Source organism: Taudactylus pleione, unplaced genomic scaffold, assembly GCF_031769625.1.
Source record: "Taudactylus pleione unplaced genomic scaffold, aTauple2 ptg001846l, whole genome shotgun sequence".
Lineage (NCBI taxonomy): Eukaryota > Metazoa > Chordata > Amphibia > Anura > Myobatrachidae > Taudactylus > Taudactylus pleione.
In genome coordinates this window covers 271,880-287,235 of record NW_028286243.1, presented here as the reverse complement: position 1 = coordinate 287,235, position 15,356 = coordinate 271,880, and the positions used below count along the sequence as shown (strand labels likewise).

The window sequence follows — 15,356 nt, the reverse complement described above, 5'->3', positions numbered from 1 at the left end:
ATTAAAAAAATGTCATCTTGCATGGACAATCATCAATGTCATCAAAAATGTCATCTAGCATGGACAAACATCATCATTCCTGGACAAAAGTCCAGGAATGATGATGTTTGTCCATGCAAGATGACATTTTGCCTCTTTCGGAGTCCTGTTCTTTGGAGGGAAAAATCCGAACTCGGCGTGCAAATTCGAACCTATCCGAGCCTGCACATCCCTAGTCCATTGTCATATACTGTATGATGCTCCTAATTTTTATATTCAGTGTTTCCCCTGGCTGATGATGACTTCCTCCAGACCTCCATGTCAGCAGCACTGAAGACACTATTCCTTATGAAATATCAGCAGGTTGAGTGGTAGCTCTTGTCCAATGTACCACAACAACCACACACGTCAGTCACTGAGGTCTCCCTGTAGCCATGATAGCTATTTATAAAACATCATTAATATAATGTTATCGCAAAATGGCGAAGTGTGCCAACATACCTGGTCTGGCAGGGGCATTGTGTCTGGATCACCCATGTTCCCCACTGAAGACAAGTTTCTTCTTCTCCCAGAAGCCAGTACTTCCTGAACACTGGGCTTACGCTTCTCGTAAGGGGAGGTCTGGTACCATTTTGGGAGATTTAAAGGGACAGATGCCTGTGGATGATGTCATGCTGGTGTCATATTTGAATTGAGCCTACCGATATAAGCATACTTTCAGATGCTGATCAAGTGCCTCATTATTACGCCCCAATACCTTACTTCTGCTAATTAGTATTTTGATAGATTATCTGTGTATCAGACCTTGCTTAGGGGTCCGTTAGGCTCTAACCCTAGACTGAAATAGATCCTCTCAGCCAGCCTGCCTCATGACAGTGATGGTAATGCTAAATTAACTCAGGAACAATACCCATGTGGTAACATCTACTTTTAATATCTCATTTATATAACTTTCTTATGTTTTGGTACTTACTGTACCTGCATACCCCTAATATCTGGAGAGGAAAAACACTCAGGGGGTGATTCAGAGGTAGAAGCAGTTGCAGTAGCTATATTTGTCGCAGCGTTACTGGTCGTCCTATTGAGACGCCCACCCGCAGCGCTGCGAATCCAATGGCCGCACCATAGGACAATGCAACTGCCTATGGCAGCCGCATAACGCCTGAGGGACCATGGAATCTTTAGATGCAGCCGCTGACACCAACATGCCCCCACCTGATAGGCACATCCTATTCCCCACCACCATCACCCAATTACCACCCAGTCTTTAGATGCAGCCGATGGGCGTACAAAGATGCACTATCGGCGGACAATGGGCAACATCATAGGGCATTGCACTGCGGAATGTCTGAGGGACCATGGTCGCCGGTGTAAGTGGAACTACGTCTTTAGATGCAGCCGCTGGCACCAACATGCCCCCACCTGTTATGCACCTCCTTATTCTCCACCACCACCACAACTACCCGGTTACCACCCAGAAACCCCCAGATCGGGCACTTGTGACCAACTCAGAATCACCCCCTCAGTGTAGATCATCAGAGGCAGATTGGGAATCAAAAAAAAGTAGCCAACTTCTGCATTTCTAGAGATGCCAACAGTCAACCGCAAGTGGTATCTCTGAACTTTTGAAGCATAGACATCTAGGGCCTGATTAAGAGGTGGACGCAGAAACGCGGGAAGCAGCGTCTGCTGGCGGTCGCCCATCTGCTTTTACAAATTCTTTCCCTGGTGTACATCCCCGCGGCCGAAGGTGCAGGGACTGAGACGTCCGCTCTCAGCGTCTGTGTATGTAGTAATAACGACTGATGCGTCCTTACACACCATAGAAAATTAAGCTTTGCAATATGCAGTTGCAAATAATCAGGCAACTACGCAAACATTGGCATCGCGTGCAGCTCTGAACCAAGCTCCTGGAGGCAACAGCTCAAAAGTGGGGTAGTAGGCAACACAAGCTTACAGAACAGGACCGTGGAGTTCTGTAGCATGTAAAAAAATAACATTTCCCTTCCATCAGTTGCAACAGTCACTGCTGAGTTCCAAACTACCCATGGAAGGAACGCCAGCAAAATAATTGCTCATGGATTGTGTTTCCATGGCCCAGCAGCCGCACATCAGTCTCCAATCACCATGTGCAATGACAAACGTCAGCAGGAGTGGTCTAAAGCAGGTGGCTATTATACTCTCTGGAGTAGTGGAAACCTGTTATCTGGAGTAATGAGTCATGCTTCACCACCTGGTTGCCTGAGGGACGAACCTGGGTTTAGCGTATGCCAGGATCATACTTTTTGCTGCTGAATGTACACTGGGGCTGTTTTGCATTATATGGCCTGGAGCCCCTTAGTTCCACTGAAGGGGAATCTGAATGCTGCGGCATACACTGACATTCTCGAGAACTGTGTGCTTCCAATTTGTGGTAACAGTACAGGACCCTTTACTGTTTCAGCAAGGCACTGCCCCCCCCTCCCTATGCACAGCCAGACCTTATTGCTCAACATGAATGGATGTGAATCCACACAGCGATGGGCCTGATTCATTATGGATCGCAACTGCAAATGCAATAGCGATTACGCACGCAGTTCAACTGCGATAGTATGCTAATCCACTGCGATCGCTTTGCCGTCGCAGCACTACATAAGGACGCCCACTTTACCTTACACACATCCGTAATGTTTATCAAGACTGCAAAACCATCGGAACAATCGAGTACCATCGCAGACTCATGCACACTTGCACAAGGTCTGACCTTACTCAGGAATTACTAACCTCGTTGCATGCAGTGAGTACTCAAGCTGCGTAAGGCATCGCAGGGAATAATTTATGCACGCCCATCCAACGATGTTCAAATGAACTGGCACGCCTGCAGTTTGCAACATCCCCCCCCCGTCACCACCCACAAGCGGCACTTCCTGTCAATCACTCTGCGATGGGTCTGCTTAGTCACTACGATCGCAGCCCTGATTGCAATGGCTGGTTCACTACGATGCATACGCAGAACGCAACAATCGGCCGATTGTGTGCGTCATTGCAGTTGCGATCGGTAACGAATCAGGCCCGTGTTGCTAAATTTAGTGGAAAGCCTTCCCAGGAGTGTGGAGGCTGATTTAACAGGGAAAAGACCAATTTCCATACATGGTTTTGAAATGTATATCCAACAAGAACCCCAGGATGTGATGTTCAGGGGGTGCACATACTTTTGGCCATGTAGTGTCTCGCCATGCTGTTGAGAATACAAGTCCTTAAAACATCACGATTCCTTACATCTCAATGCGCCTCTCCAAAAACACTCCCTGTCGCCCCTCTACGGTCTGCCCATGGGGTGAGGAACATGTCACTGGTTGTAATGTAAGATATTTGCCCAGAGCCCAGCCTGGGGTGTCCCTATGGGAGAAGTGACCATGAACTACTGAAATCCCCTCATACTCCAGCTCTTGGCCAACATTGCCACCTCTTCCCACAGACCAGCTTTCCCACATTACACTATATTACACACCATGTGGAACCATCCAGTATCTCCGTGGGACTATATAACGCATGGCGTATGTATATAATATAACCCGGTTAAAACATATCCCCCCCTTCCAATCAGGTCCCGCTCTCAGCCAATCAAGAGCCGCATCGTCCCAACCACGGGAGGAAAATAACAACATTGCAGATAGACCAATCAGGCGTCGTTTCCTGGAGACGCTCGTGCTCGCCCTCTGTCCTGGGTGACAGCCAATGACAGCCGAGATGGGCGTGTCTGTTGTATCCGTTGGAGAGGGCGGTGCCTGCCTGTGTCTTTGAGCCAATGATAGCGGGAGTGGGCGTGGCCGGGTATTTGCTGGAGAGGGCGGTGCCTTGCTGTACACTGTCCGACTGTCACTGACTACTGACTGAACCGAGGAGAGCGACGGCGACCGGCAGCCGGGGACATGCTGGGGCTCGGACCGGGAGGGGCTCTGAAGTCCCCAAAACAGTTACAGCCGTCATTTGTGTCCTACCTGATGCCGGAGGTGAGTGACGGGGTGCAACATGCCCCGGTGCTACTCTCCTCCCCTCACTGCCGGCCAGCGCCTCAGTCACCCCACTCACCCACAGACACCCTGCTCCCCCTACCCCACTCACCCACAGACTCTCTGCTCCCCCTACCCCACTCACCCACAGACACTCTGCTCCCCCTACCCCACTCACCCACAGACACTCTGCTCCCCCTACCCCACTCACCCACAGACACCCTGCTCCCCCTACCCCACTCACCCACAGACACTCTGCTCTCCCTACCCCACTCACCCACAGACACTCTGCTCCCCCTACCCCACTCACCCACAGACTCTCTGCTCCCCCTACCCCACTCACCCACAGACTCTCTGCTCCCCCTACCCCACTCACCCACAGACACTCTGCTCCCCCTACCCCACTCACCCACAGGCACTCTGCTCCCCCTACCCCACTCACCCACAGACACTGCTCCCCCTACCCCACTCACCCACAGACACTCTGCTCCCCCTACCCCACTCACCCACAGACACTCTGCTCCCTCTACCCCACTCACCCACAGACACTCTGCTCCCTCTACCCCACTCACCCACAGACACTCTGCTCCCCTACCCCACTCACCCACAGACTCTCTGCTCCCCCTACCCCACTCACCCACAGACTCTCTGCTCCCCCTACCCCACTCACCCACAGACTCTCTGCTCCCCCTACCCCACTCACCCACAGACACTCTGCTCCCCCTACCCCACTCACCCACAGACACTCTGCTCCCCCTACCCCACTCACCCACAGACACTCTGCTCCCCCTACCCCACTCACCCACAGACACTCTGCTCCCCCTACCCCACTCACCCACAGACACTCTGCTCCCCCTACCCCACTCACCCACAGACACTCTGCTCCCCCTACCCCACTCACCCACAGACACTCTGCTCCCCCTACCCCACTCACCCACAGACACTCTGCTCCCCCTACCCCACTCACCCACAGACACTCTGCTCCCCCTACCCCACTCACCCACAGACACTCTGCTCCCCCTACCCCACTCACCCACAGACACTCTGCTCCCCCTACCCCACTCACCCACAGACACTCTGCTCCCCCTACCCCACTCACCCACAGACACTCTGCTCCCCCTACCCCACTCACCCACAGACACTCTGCTCCCCCTACCCCACTCACCCTCAGACACTCTGCTCCCCCTACCCCACAGACACTCTGCTCCCCCTACCCCACTAACCCACAGACACTCTCTCCTCCTTCCTGACTCCGCTCACACACATACACTCTCCTCCTTCCTGACTCCGCTCACCCACATACACTCTCCTCCTTCCTGACTCCGCTCACCCACATACACTCTCCTCCTTCCTGACTCCGCTCACCCACATACACTCTCCTCCTTCCTGACTCCACTCACCCACATACTCTCCTCCTTCCTGACTCCACTCACCCACATACACTCTCCTCCTTCCTGACTCCACTCACCCACATACACTCTCCTCCTTCCTGACCTAACTCACCCACATACACTCTCCTCCTACCCCACTCAACCGCAGACACTCTCCTCTCCTACTCACCCGCAGACACTCTCCTCTCCTCTCCTACTCACCCGCAGACACTCTCCTCTCCTACTCACCCGCAGACACTCTCCTCTCCTACTCACCCGCAGACACTCTCCTCTCCTCTCCTACTCACCCGCAGACACTCTCCTCTCCTCTCCTACTCACCCGCAGACCCTCTCCTCTCCTACTCACCCGCAGACACTCTCCTCTCCTCTCCTACTCACCCGCAGACACTCTCCTCTCCTACCCTACTCACCCGCAGACACTCTCTTCTACCCTACTCACCCGCAGATACTCTCCTACCCTACTCGTCCAATAGACACTCCCTGACCTCACTTACCCACAGACACTCTCCTCCTCCCTGACCCCACTCACCCACACTCTCCTCCCACTCACCCACAGACTCTCCTCCCCCACTTAGCCCCTACCACACTCACCAATAGACACACTCCTCCCTGACCCCACTCACCCACATACTTTCCTCCCCCCCCTGGCCCCACGCACCCACACTCACCAATAGACACACTCCTCCCTACCCCACTCACCCACAGACACTCTACTCCTCCCTGACCCTACTCGTCCCCACACGCACGTCTCCTCTCACTATTTCCTCTTCCTGATGAATGTTGTACTGAAATAACCCTGACCAGTGCCACTATATTCATTGCCTACCTATGACTGCTTTGCATTACACCTGACCAGTATTAGTATATCCACTGCTTGCCCATTGAAGCCCAGCACTTCCCCTCAGCAATGTCACTCTATCCACTGCCTACCCATTACTGCTCTGCACTGCCTCTGAACACTTCCACTATATCTACTGCTTGCCCATTACTGTCCTGCATTACCACTGACCACTGCCACTATATTCACTGTCTGCCCATTACTGTCCTGCATTACCCCTGACCACTGCCTCTATATTCACTGTCTGCCCATTACTGTCCTGCATTACCCCTGACCACTGCCACTATATTCACTGTCTGCCCATTACTGTCCTGCATTACCCCTGACCACTGCCTCTATATTCACTGTCTGCCCATTACTTTCCTGCATTATCCCTGACCACTGCCTCTATATTCACTGTCTGCCCATTACTGTCCTGCATTACCCCTGACCACTGCCACTATATTCACTGTCTGCCCATTACTGTCCTGCATTACCCCTGACCACTGCCTCTATATTCACTGTCTGCCCATTAATTTCCTGCATTACCCTTGACCACTGCCACTATATTCACTGTCTGCCCATTACTGTCCTGCATTACCCCTGACCACTGCCACTATATTCACTGTCTGCCCATTACTGTCCTGCATTACCCCTGACCACTGCCACTATATTCACTGTCTGCCCATTACTTTCCTGCATTACCCCTGACCACTGCCTCTATATTCACTGTCTGCCCATTACTTTCCTGCATTATCCCTGACCACTGCCTCTATATTCACTGTCTGCCCATTACTGTCCTGCATTACCCCTGACCACTGCCACTATATTCACTGTCTGCCCATTACTGTCCTGCATTACCCCTGACCACTGCCTCTATATTCACAGCCTGCCCATTACTGCTCTGCATTACCACTGACCACTGCCTCTATATTCACTGTCTGCCCATTACTGCTCTGCATTACCACTGACCACTGCCATTATATTCACAGCCTGCCCATTACTGCCCTGCATTACCCCTGACCACTGACCACTGTATGCACAGCCTGACCATTACTGCCCTGCATTACCCCTGACCACTGCCACTATATTCACTGTCTGCCCATTACTTTCCTGCATTACCCCTGACCACTGCCTCTATATTCACTGTCTGCCCATTACTGTCCTGCATTACCACTGACCACTATTTTCACCGTCTGCCCATTACTGCCCTGCATTACCCCTGACCAATATATTCACAGCCTGCCCATTACTGTCCTGCATTACCACTGGCCACTGCCTCTATATTCACTGTCTGCCCATTACTTTCCTGCTTTACCCCTGACCACTGCCTCTATATTCACTGTCTGCCCATTACTATCCTGCATTACCACTGACCACTGCCACTATATTCACTATCTGCCCATTACTATCCTGCATTACCACTGACCACTGCCTCTATATTCACTGTCTGCCCATTACTTTCCTGCTTTACCCCTGACCACTGCCTCTATATTCACTGTCTGCCCATTACTATCCTGCATTACCACTGACCACTGCCACTATATTCACTATCTGCCCATTACTTTCCTGCATTACCCCTGACCACTGCCTCTATATTCACTGTCTGCCCATTACTTTCCTGCTTTACCCCTGACCACTGCCTCTATATTCACTGTCTGCCCATTACTATCCTGCATTACCACTGACCACTGCCACTATATTCACTATCTGCCCATTACTATCCTGCATTACCACTGACCACTGCCTCTATATTCACTGTCTGCCCATTACTGTCCTGCATTACCACTGACCGCTGCCACTATATTCATAGCCTGACCATTACTGCCCTGCATTACCCCTGACCACTGCCACTATATTCACAGCCTGCCCATTACTGCCCTGCATTACCCCTGACCACTGACACTATATTCACAGCCTGCCCATTACTGCCCTGCATTACCCCTGACCACTGCCACTATATGCACAGCCTGCCCATTACTGTCCTGCATTACCCCTGACCGCTGCCACTATATTCACAGCCTGCCCATTACTGCCCTGCATTACCCCTGACCACTGCCACTATATCCACTGCCTGACCACCCTTGATCAATGTCTCTATATCTACTGTCTGCCTATAATTATTCTGCATTACACAATGATCACTGCCACTGTAGCCACTGCCTGCTTGTTACAATCCTTTTTTACCCCTGACCAGTGCTTATGCCTGCCACACACTACACCAGTGCCTTCCTTGCCATTCCCCATTACACCATACTCTTTTATTATGTTGCCCCAAGAATGTTCCCCAATAATGAGAATTTGTATCTATTTTCACAGCTATTTATCATCCTTCTTACCGCTGCCCTCCATAGCTTTTCTCACTGCCAGCTCCCACCTGCCCTGGGTGTTGCTACCTATTGACCTCTATAACCACTGTCACTACCAAGCAGTCTCCCTGCCTTCAAGCCACAGGCGTATAAATCATATACAGAGTATGACACTGTCCTTCCCTGCCACAGCTAATCACTGAGTGCTGTGTCTCTCCCAGTAAATAATATTACGTCACTGATTACATGCATGTTCTCTATAATCATTTGTCATTTTCTAGTATACAGTATGTACCCACTCTGCATCTTGGGCATTACACGCCTGTTCCATGTCAGCAATACACTAAAGCAGAATTGCCTATGGTTATTGCTCATACATTATGTATGCTACACGTGCCTGGTGCTAATTATTAACAGTGTGCTATATGAACAGAGGCGTGACCCCACAGCTGAGAAGACAAAACAATGCTGAGAAAACTCTTTTAATAATATCCTTGAGAACTTACTATAGTTTAAACAAAAGTCCTGAAATAATGCAGTTGAATGTAGGCCATTATTAATAATTACATATAATAAACCATGTTGCGCCCTGGGGAGAAGGCGTCAGTCTCTTTCCTCTCGGGGCGAAGTTTAACAAGCGTCCCTGGGATGACTTGTGATGGGGCTGAGGGACTGATTTCAGGTATTCTGAAGCATTGCGGACGCTGGGGTGTGTCTGGCTCAGTCACTGCTTATAAGTGCACCCTAGACAGGTGGATTGGGAGACCTGATCTGTGGTTATGTTTGTCGGTGTACCACAGCGCAAATGTCTCTCTTATTTAAAATGACTGTATTTCTGTGTGACCATAGACGTCAGTGTAAAGTAACGTTAAATGTAACAGTGACCATTCATCATATGCGGTGCAGTGGTTCTGTCTTTAAATAGTATAATTTCATAATATTTTCTAATATGTGATGCTCTAGGACAGTGGTGGGTGACAGACGGCCCTCCGTGCCATCACTTGTAGCCCCCAGCTCCTTCCTGCTTGTCATATTTGTTTGTTATAGGTTGTAGCACTTGTTTTTAAATGTCTGCTGATATGTAATTACCGGTGGTTGTTCCGTTAATTAAATGTATTCATTAGAGGGAATCGGTATGTAATGCCGGCTGTCAAAATACAGACAGCGGCATCCCGATGGCTGGTATCCCGATAGGGGTCAGGTAAGTTACTTACCCTCCCCTCTTCTTACCCTAACCCTCCCTTCTTGTAGCCTAACACCAACCCTCCCCACCCCGCACCCTAAGCCTCCCTGTTAGGGCCTAAACCTAAGTCTCCCCCTTCGTGCCTAACCCCCCCCCCCCCCCCCCCAAACCTAGTGCTAATCCCGCTTTGCTATCTAAACCTAACCCTTCCACCCACGGCTACCACTAAGGGTACCCCGGACATACCTCATTCGGGCTGGCATCCTTCTGTGTTCCGGCGTTGGGATTAAGATAGGCGTCGGTATTTCGACACCTATCTTAAATCCTGTGTCGGACTTTCAGCATCGGGATTGAGACCGGCTGTATCGTGGCCGTCGGTCTCATAACTACATCCCCATTACGGTTACTGCTGCGTAATGTGTTGCCCTTTTGAAGGTTAGAGGTTCACCCATTAGTCCAGGTTTGCACAGATAGAAATGGCAACTTTGTAAATAGCTTTCAGCCCACTGCAAAATGAGTATTTACAAACAATTTAAAATTAGTCTTTTGCCTCCGAATTGGTCAAAGCATTTGCTTGGTAATATTATTGTATGGGTAACAGGGTACCTGGGTAAGGTTGGATTTGACTACTTTGGATGTTATATTATAAGACTGAAGGAGCAAAGTTTTATTATAATTATTATTAATATTCATTATCATTGTTACTATTACTGCTAACTTTGATTCAATATTATAACTTCATGGCTAAAGGGGGCATCCACTACACGATTTTAGCAGGCGATTGAACGATAACGACGTCGTTATCGTTCAATCGTTTAAAAATCATTTATAAATCGTGCAGTGTTTGGTCGTTAACGATCAACGATGCGCGCTCCCGCTGGTCGTTTGATCGTCTTGTCAGTCGACTGAACATGCAGGTCAATTTCACTTGATCTATTAAAGATAGTTTGCAAATCGTTCAGACTGAAAGATGAAATTTCAAGGGAAAACATCAAGGGAAAATCGTTTAGAGATTGGACAGGGAGTAGATCGTCTAGTGGATGTGCCCTATTAAAACTGTGTGTACTATGAAAGCAACACAGAAGTGAAATATATTGCATACAAGGTAAAGGGCGCTGCATTAATTTCCTCTAAATAGTATTTTATTTAGCTGAAGTTTTGCAGCTTCTCCTTATTCTAATACAACCATGGCAAAAGTTTTGAGAATGCCACAAGTATTGGTTTTCACAAAGTTTGCTGCTTCAGTGTTTTTTAGACCTTTTTGTCAGATGTTACTATGGTATGCTGAAGTAAAATTACAAGCATTTCATAAGTGTCAAAGGCTTTTATTGACAATTGCATTACAGTAAAGCACCCTGAGACCATTCATGTGTGGGGTTGCTTCTCAGCCAAGGTAGTGGAATCACTCACAATTTTGCCTAAGAACACGGCCATGAATAAAGAATGGTACCAAAATCTCCTCCAAGAGCAACTTCTCCCAATCATCCAAGAACAGTTTGGTGATGAACAATGCCTTTTCTAGCATGATGGAGCACCTGGCCATAAGGCAAAAGTGGTAACTAAGTGGCTCGGGGAACAAAACATCCATTGGGTCCATGGCCAGGAAACTCCCTTAGACCTTAATCCCATTGAGAACTTGTGGTCAGACCTCAAGAGGCGGGTGGACAAACAAAAACCCACAAATTCTGACAAACTCCAAGCATTGATTAGGCAAGAATGGGCGGCCATCAGTCAGTATGTGGCCCAGAAGCTGAATGACAGCATGCCAGGGCGAATTGCAGAGGTCTTGGAAAAGAAGGGTCAACACTGCACATATTGGGCCTGATTCAGACCCACTCGCGAGCGGCTGTCCGCTCGCAAGTGGGTCGATGTTATGCACTGAGCATGCGCACGACGGAGGGAGCTCCGTCGTGCGCATGCGCCAGACGCGACGAGCGAAGGAAAGTCCTTCGCTCGTTGTGTCCGATCAAAGGGGGCGTGCTGTCAATGTTGATTGACAGCACGCCCCCTTTGGTGGGCGTGCCGGGGGCGTGCCTCCCTGACGGGGGCGTTCCCACGGGAACGCCTCCCGTCAGAAGCCGGCCCACTGACATCACTAGTGATGTCAGTGGGAGTGATTTTGGCTCTGATAGAGCCAAAATCACTCCGGAGCTTGCGGTTGAAAACCTCAACCGCAGGCTCCGGCTCACAATTTCGATGGTCGCGATGGTCTCGACCATCGCGGCCATCAAAATGCACGCTCGTATAGCCTGTGGGTGGTGACCCACAGCTATACGAGCGTCCAGGAGGACGCTCCATGAAAATGGAGCCCGGCCCTCATTCAGAGCGTGCGCTCTGCTCAGAGCGTACGGCTCTGAATGAGGGCCATTGACTCTTTGCATAAACTTAATGTAATTGTCAATAAAAGCCTTTGACACTAATGAAATGCTTGTAATTTTACTTCAGTATACCATACTAACCTCTGTCAAAAAGGTCTAAAAACACTGAAGCAGCAAACTTTGTGAAAACCAATACTTGTGTCATTCTCAAAACTTTTGGCCATGGCTGTACATGCACATATGCAAATTCCGTTTTCTGCGCAGAATAAGCTGGCCATACACGGGACGATTTTTAACTTGATTTTGGCATTTTCTACGGGTTGGTCAGACCAATCGTTTGCAAATAGTTGTATTTTGAGTCTTCTGCAACCCCCAATGCGCGTCCCCGCCGTCATCTAGTTGGATCGCAGATCAGATGGTTTTGCAGAGAGATCTCAACTGATCGTGTACGATGTAATACACTTCTATGCATCTTATCTTATGATCTTAATGATCAATCGTTCACCATTTGACCACATCTTATGAAGAATTTCAAGGGAAATCGTACAACTGATCTTACAAACTTTGAATCTCACCGTGTATGGGGGCCTTAACTTTCCACAGAAATGGTAATAAAAACAAAACCTTCCACTCTGAATAATCCAACTTTTGTCTGCCATATTTTGTCTTAGAATCTCAGCATACTATAATATGAAAGTATAACCGCAAAAAGCATGACCATAACGTTTTCAAATTTAAAAATAGAAATGTGAATAGAATGAACTTTAGGGCCCCGACATGGCCAGAACGTGTGCTTTTATGTTAGTGCACGCATATTAGGTAGTGTTTTACAGAGAATATTTCCATCATTTGCACCAGTTCCTGCTATATTGGAGCATTCAATCCATATATATTTATTATTTATTAACAGTTCCTTTATATAGTGCAACATATTCCATTGCACTTTACAATTGGAAACTTGAATAAAGCAAAACTGGCTAATAACAGACAGACATAGAGGTAGGAAGGCCCTGCTCACAAGTTTACAAAATTCCCTATCATATGGACACACACTAGAGTTAATTTGCACATCAGAAGTCCAACCATTCTGTTTTTGGAGTGTGGGAGAAAACCAGAGCACCCAGAGGACAACTCATGAATTAAACTCACGACTGTGTGATGCTAATCCTGCTTTTAAAAAAAAAATATATATATACACACACATAGCTCCATATATATTTGGACACTGACACAATTTTTGTTATTTTAGCTGTTCACCAAATAGATATTAGTGTTCACTCTAGGTCCGGCGGCAGGCAGGGCACCGGTCCTAGAGCAAGGGCACTTCTGCGCGCGCCGAAGGAGCTTGCGTCTGAAAAGGGGGTGTGGCCAAGAAAAGGGGGTGTGTCTTTGACGCGTCCCCTTTTTTGTCACTCTTGGGGGCGTGACCACCACTTACGGACATGCCGGGCAGCCCCCAAGCGCCGCGGTCACTGTGAATGGATGCCGGGCACATGCGCCTGGCATCCATTCATCCATTCACCGAATGTGACCACTGCTCTGCTGTTTTCACTACCCGCGGGACACTGTGGCCCGCGGGCAGAGGACAGAATCCGCAGGCTGTTTCACTGGGACACCGCTCTGGAGGGTAGGGTGCTTTCTGCTTTTCAGAAATAGGGCAGGGCGCGGCGCCCTGCTGAAACAGCCTAGCGGGATATATAATGAATATGGTTTTAATGTGCAGATTATTAATTGTTTCAGTGTCTAAAGGGGCACATCCACTAGACGATCTACTCCCTGTCCAATCTCTAAACGATTTTCTCTTGATTTTTTTCCCTTGAAATTTTATCCTTCAGTCTGAACGATTTGCAAACGATCTTTAATAGATCAAGTGAAATTGACCTGCATGTTCGGTCAACTGACGAGACGATCAAACGACCAGCGGGAGCGCACATCGTTGATCGTTAACGACCAAACACTGCACGATTTATAAACGATTTTTAAACGATTGAACGATAACGACGACGTTATCGTTCAATCATCTGCTAAAATCGTGTAGTGGATGCCCCCCTTTAGTGTATATATAGACCTAACTGTATATATAAAATGTTCCTTTAATACTGACTGCTTGTTGAAACCCAGTCAGCCTTATCACTTTTCACAGAGCTAAAATGTTAGTCAAGTGAAGTGCGGGCTGTATGAACAAATGTTAGTGTGCTTAATACGTGGAACATTGTTTTTACCCTATTCAACACTCCCTACTTACAGAACAGTTTTATTAACCCTTATCTGTAATCGTCTCCCTGTCACTTTGACCTACTGAATATTTGTGCTGCAGAATCCTTATTTGTGTAGTTACCAGTCCCATAAATCCTATTAATGAATCCTTGCAAAACCTTGGCACTCCTCCACACCAGTCTCGTGCCTTGCGCTTGTACACCAAAGATTGTCCATCAGGCAGAGGAAAGAGAACATTAACCACACGCTCTATACAATGCTATAGTAGCCTGCAGTGTGCCTAATGCTAGAGGCAGGAGCCAATGTGTGGCTATTGATGCAGAAAATGGCACAGCCCTTTAATAAGGAGTGCCAGGCTAACTTTACGTGCGTCTGCTTTTACTGTCTGTTTTGCCTGCTGCGGCCTGCCATGGTATGGAATTCCAGCCCATTTTAGCCCATCAGGATTAGCAAAGTACTGTGGTATAAGTGGTCAGGGGCAATCATATCTTGCTCCTATACCTGGATTCATCCCCTGTGCTTCCCACAATCTTCTAGTGGTGTAGAAAGTGGGAGGAATGCATGTACAGGATACATAATAAATACGTCTATATTGCATCCATGCATTACACAGTATATGGGGTAAAAGTCTATATACTAGCATTCAGAGCAGGACAGTGTGCTTTTGGCAGTCAAGCCGCTGTCCACACTTCATGTGCCATTAGCCCCCTACTTCTCAGTTCTCACCTTGTTAAGGAGGGACGGCAGACAATATTTTCTGGACGGCTTTGTCAGTCTAAAAGTGTGGTACTATGCTGTGACATAGCCCAGCGCCAATCTTCCGGACCGTCACTGACCATGAGGAGTTGCAACCGGCAGCTTTACAGGTGAAAAGCAGCTGTTCTTTGGCACCATAGGGCACTTAGGGGTAGCACCACTAGCCTAGTCTCTCATTTGGATAGAAATACCCATTATAGATGTCTACGCTGCATTATCACCTAGTTGTTAAATGTCACTCCTCATGCTTAGCTCTTCCCCAAGGCCCCTCCATAAACCTGTTTTTCCTGGGACCCTGTCTCACAGACCTACCTGCGTTATGTTGTGGCAGGAGGGCCGCCTCCTCTCTCTCACTAACTTTCTCTGCAGCCTTTATAAAATGGCGAACTTAACC

The 15,356-nt window shown here is 48.6% G+C and overlaps 1 protein-coding gene across 1 annotated transcript in view; it reads left to right on the top strand.

Annotated features, from left to right (window-relative positions):
• The first annotated feature begins 3,782 nt into the window (after positions 1-3,782).
• MTMR12 (myotubularin related protein 12) overlaps positions 3,783-15,356 on the top strand; it is a 79,744-nt gene continuing 68,170 nt past the window's right edge. The window contains exon 1 of the mRNA XM_088465107.1: positions 3,783-3,971. Within this exon, the coding sequence (XP_088321233.1) occupies positions 3,891-3,971 (81 nt within the window). The 5' untranslated portion in view covers positions 3,783-3,890. The remainder of the gene's footprint in view (positions 3,972-15,356) is intronic.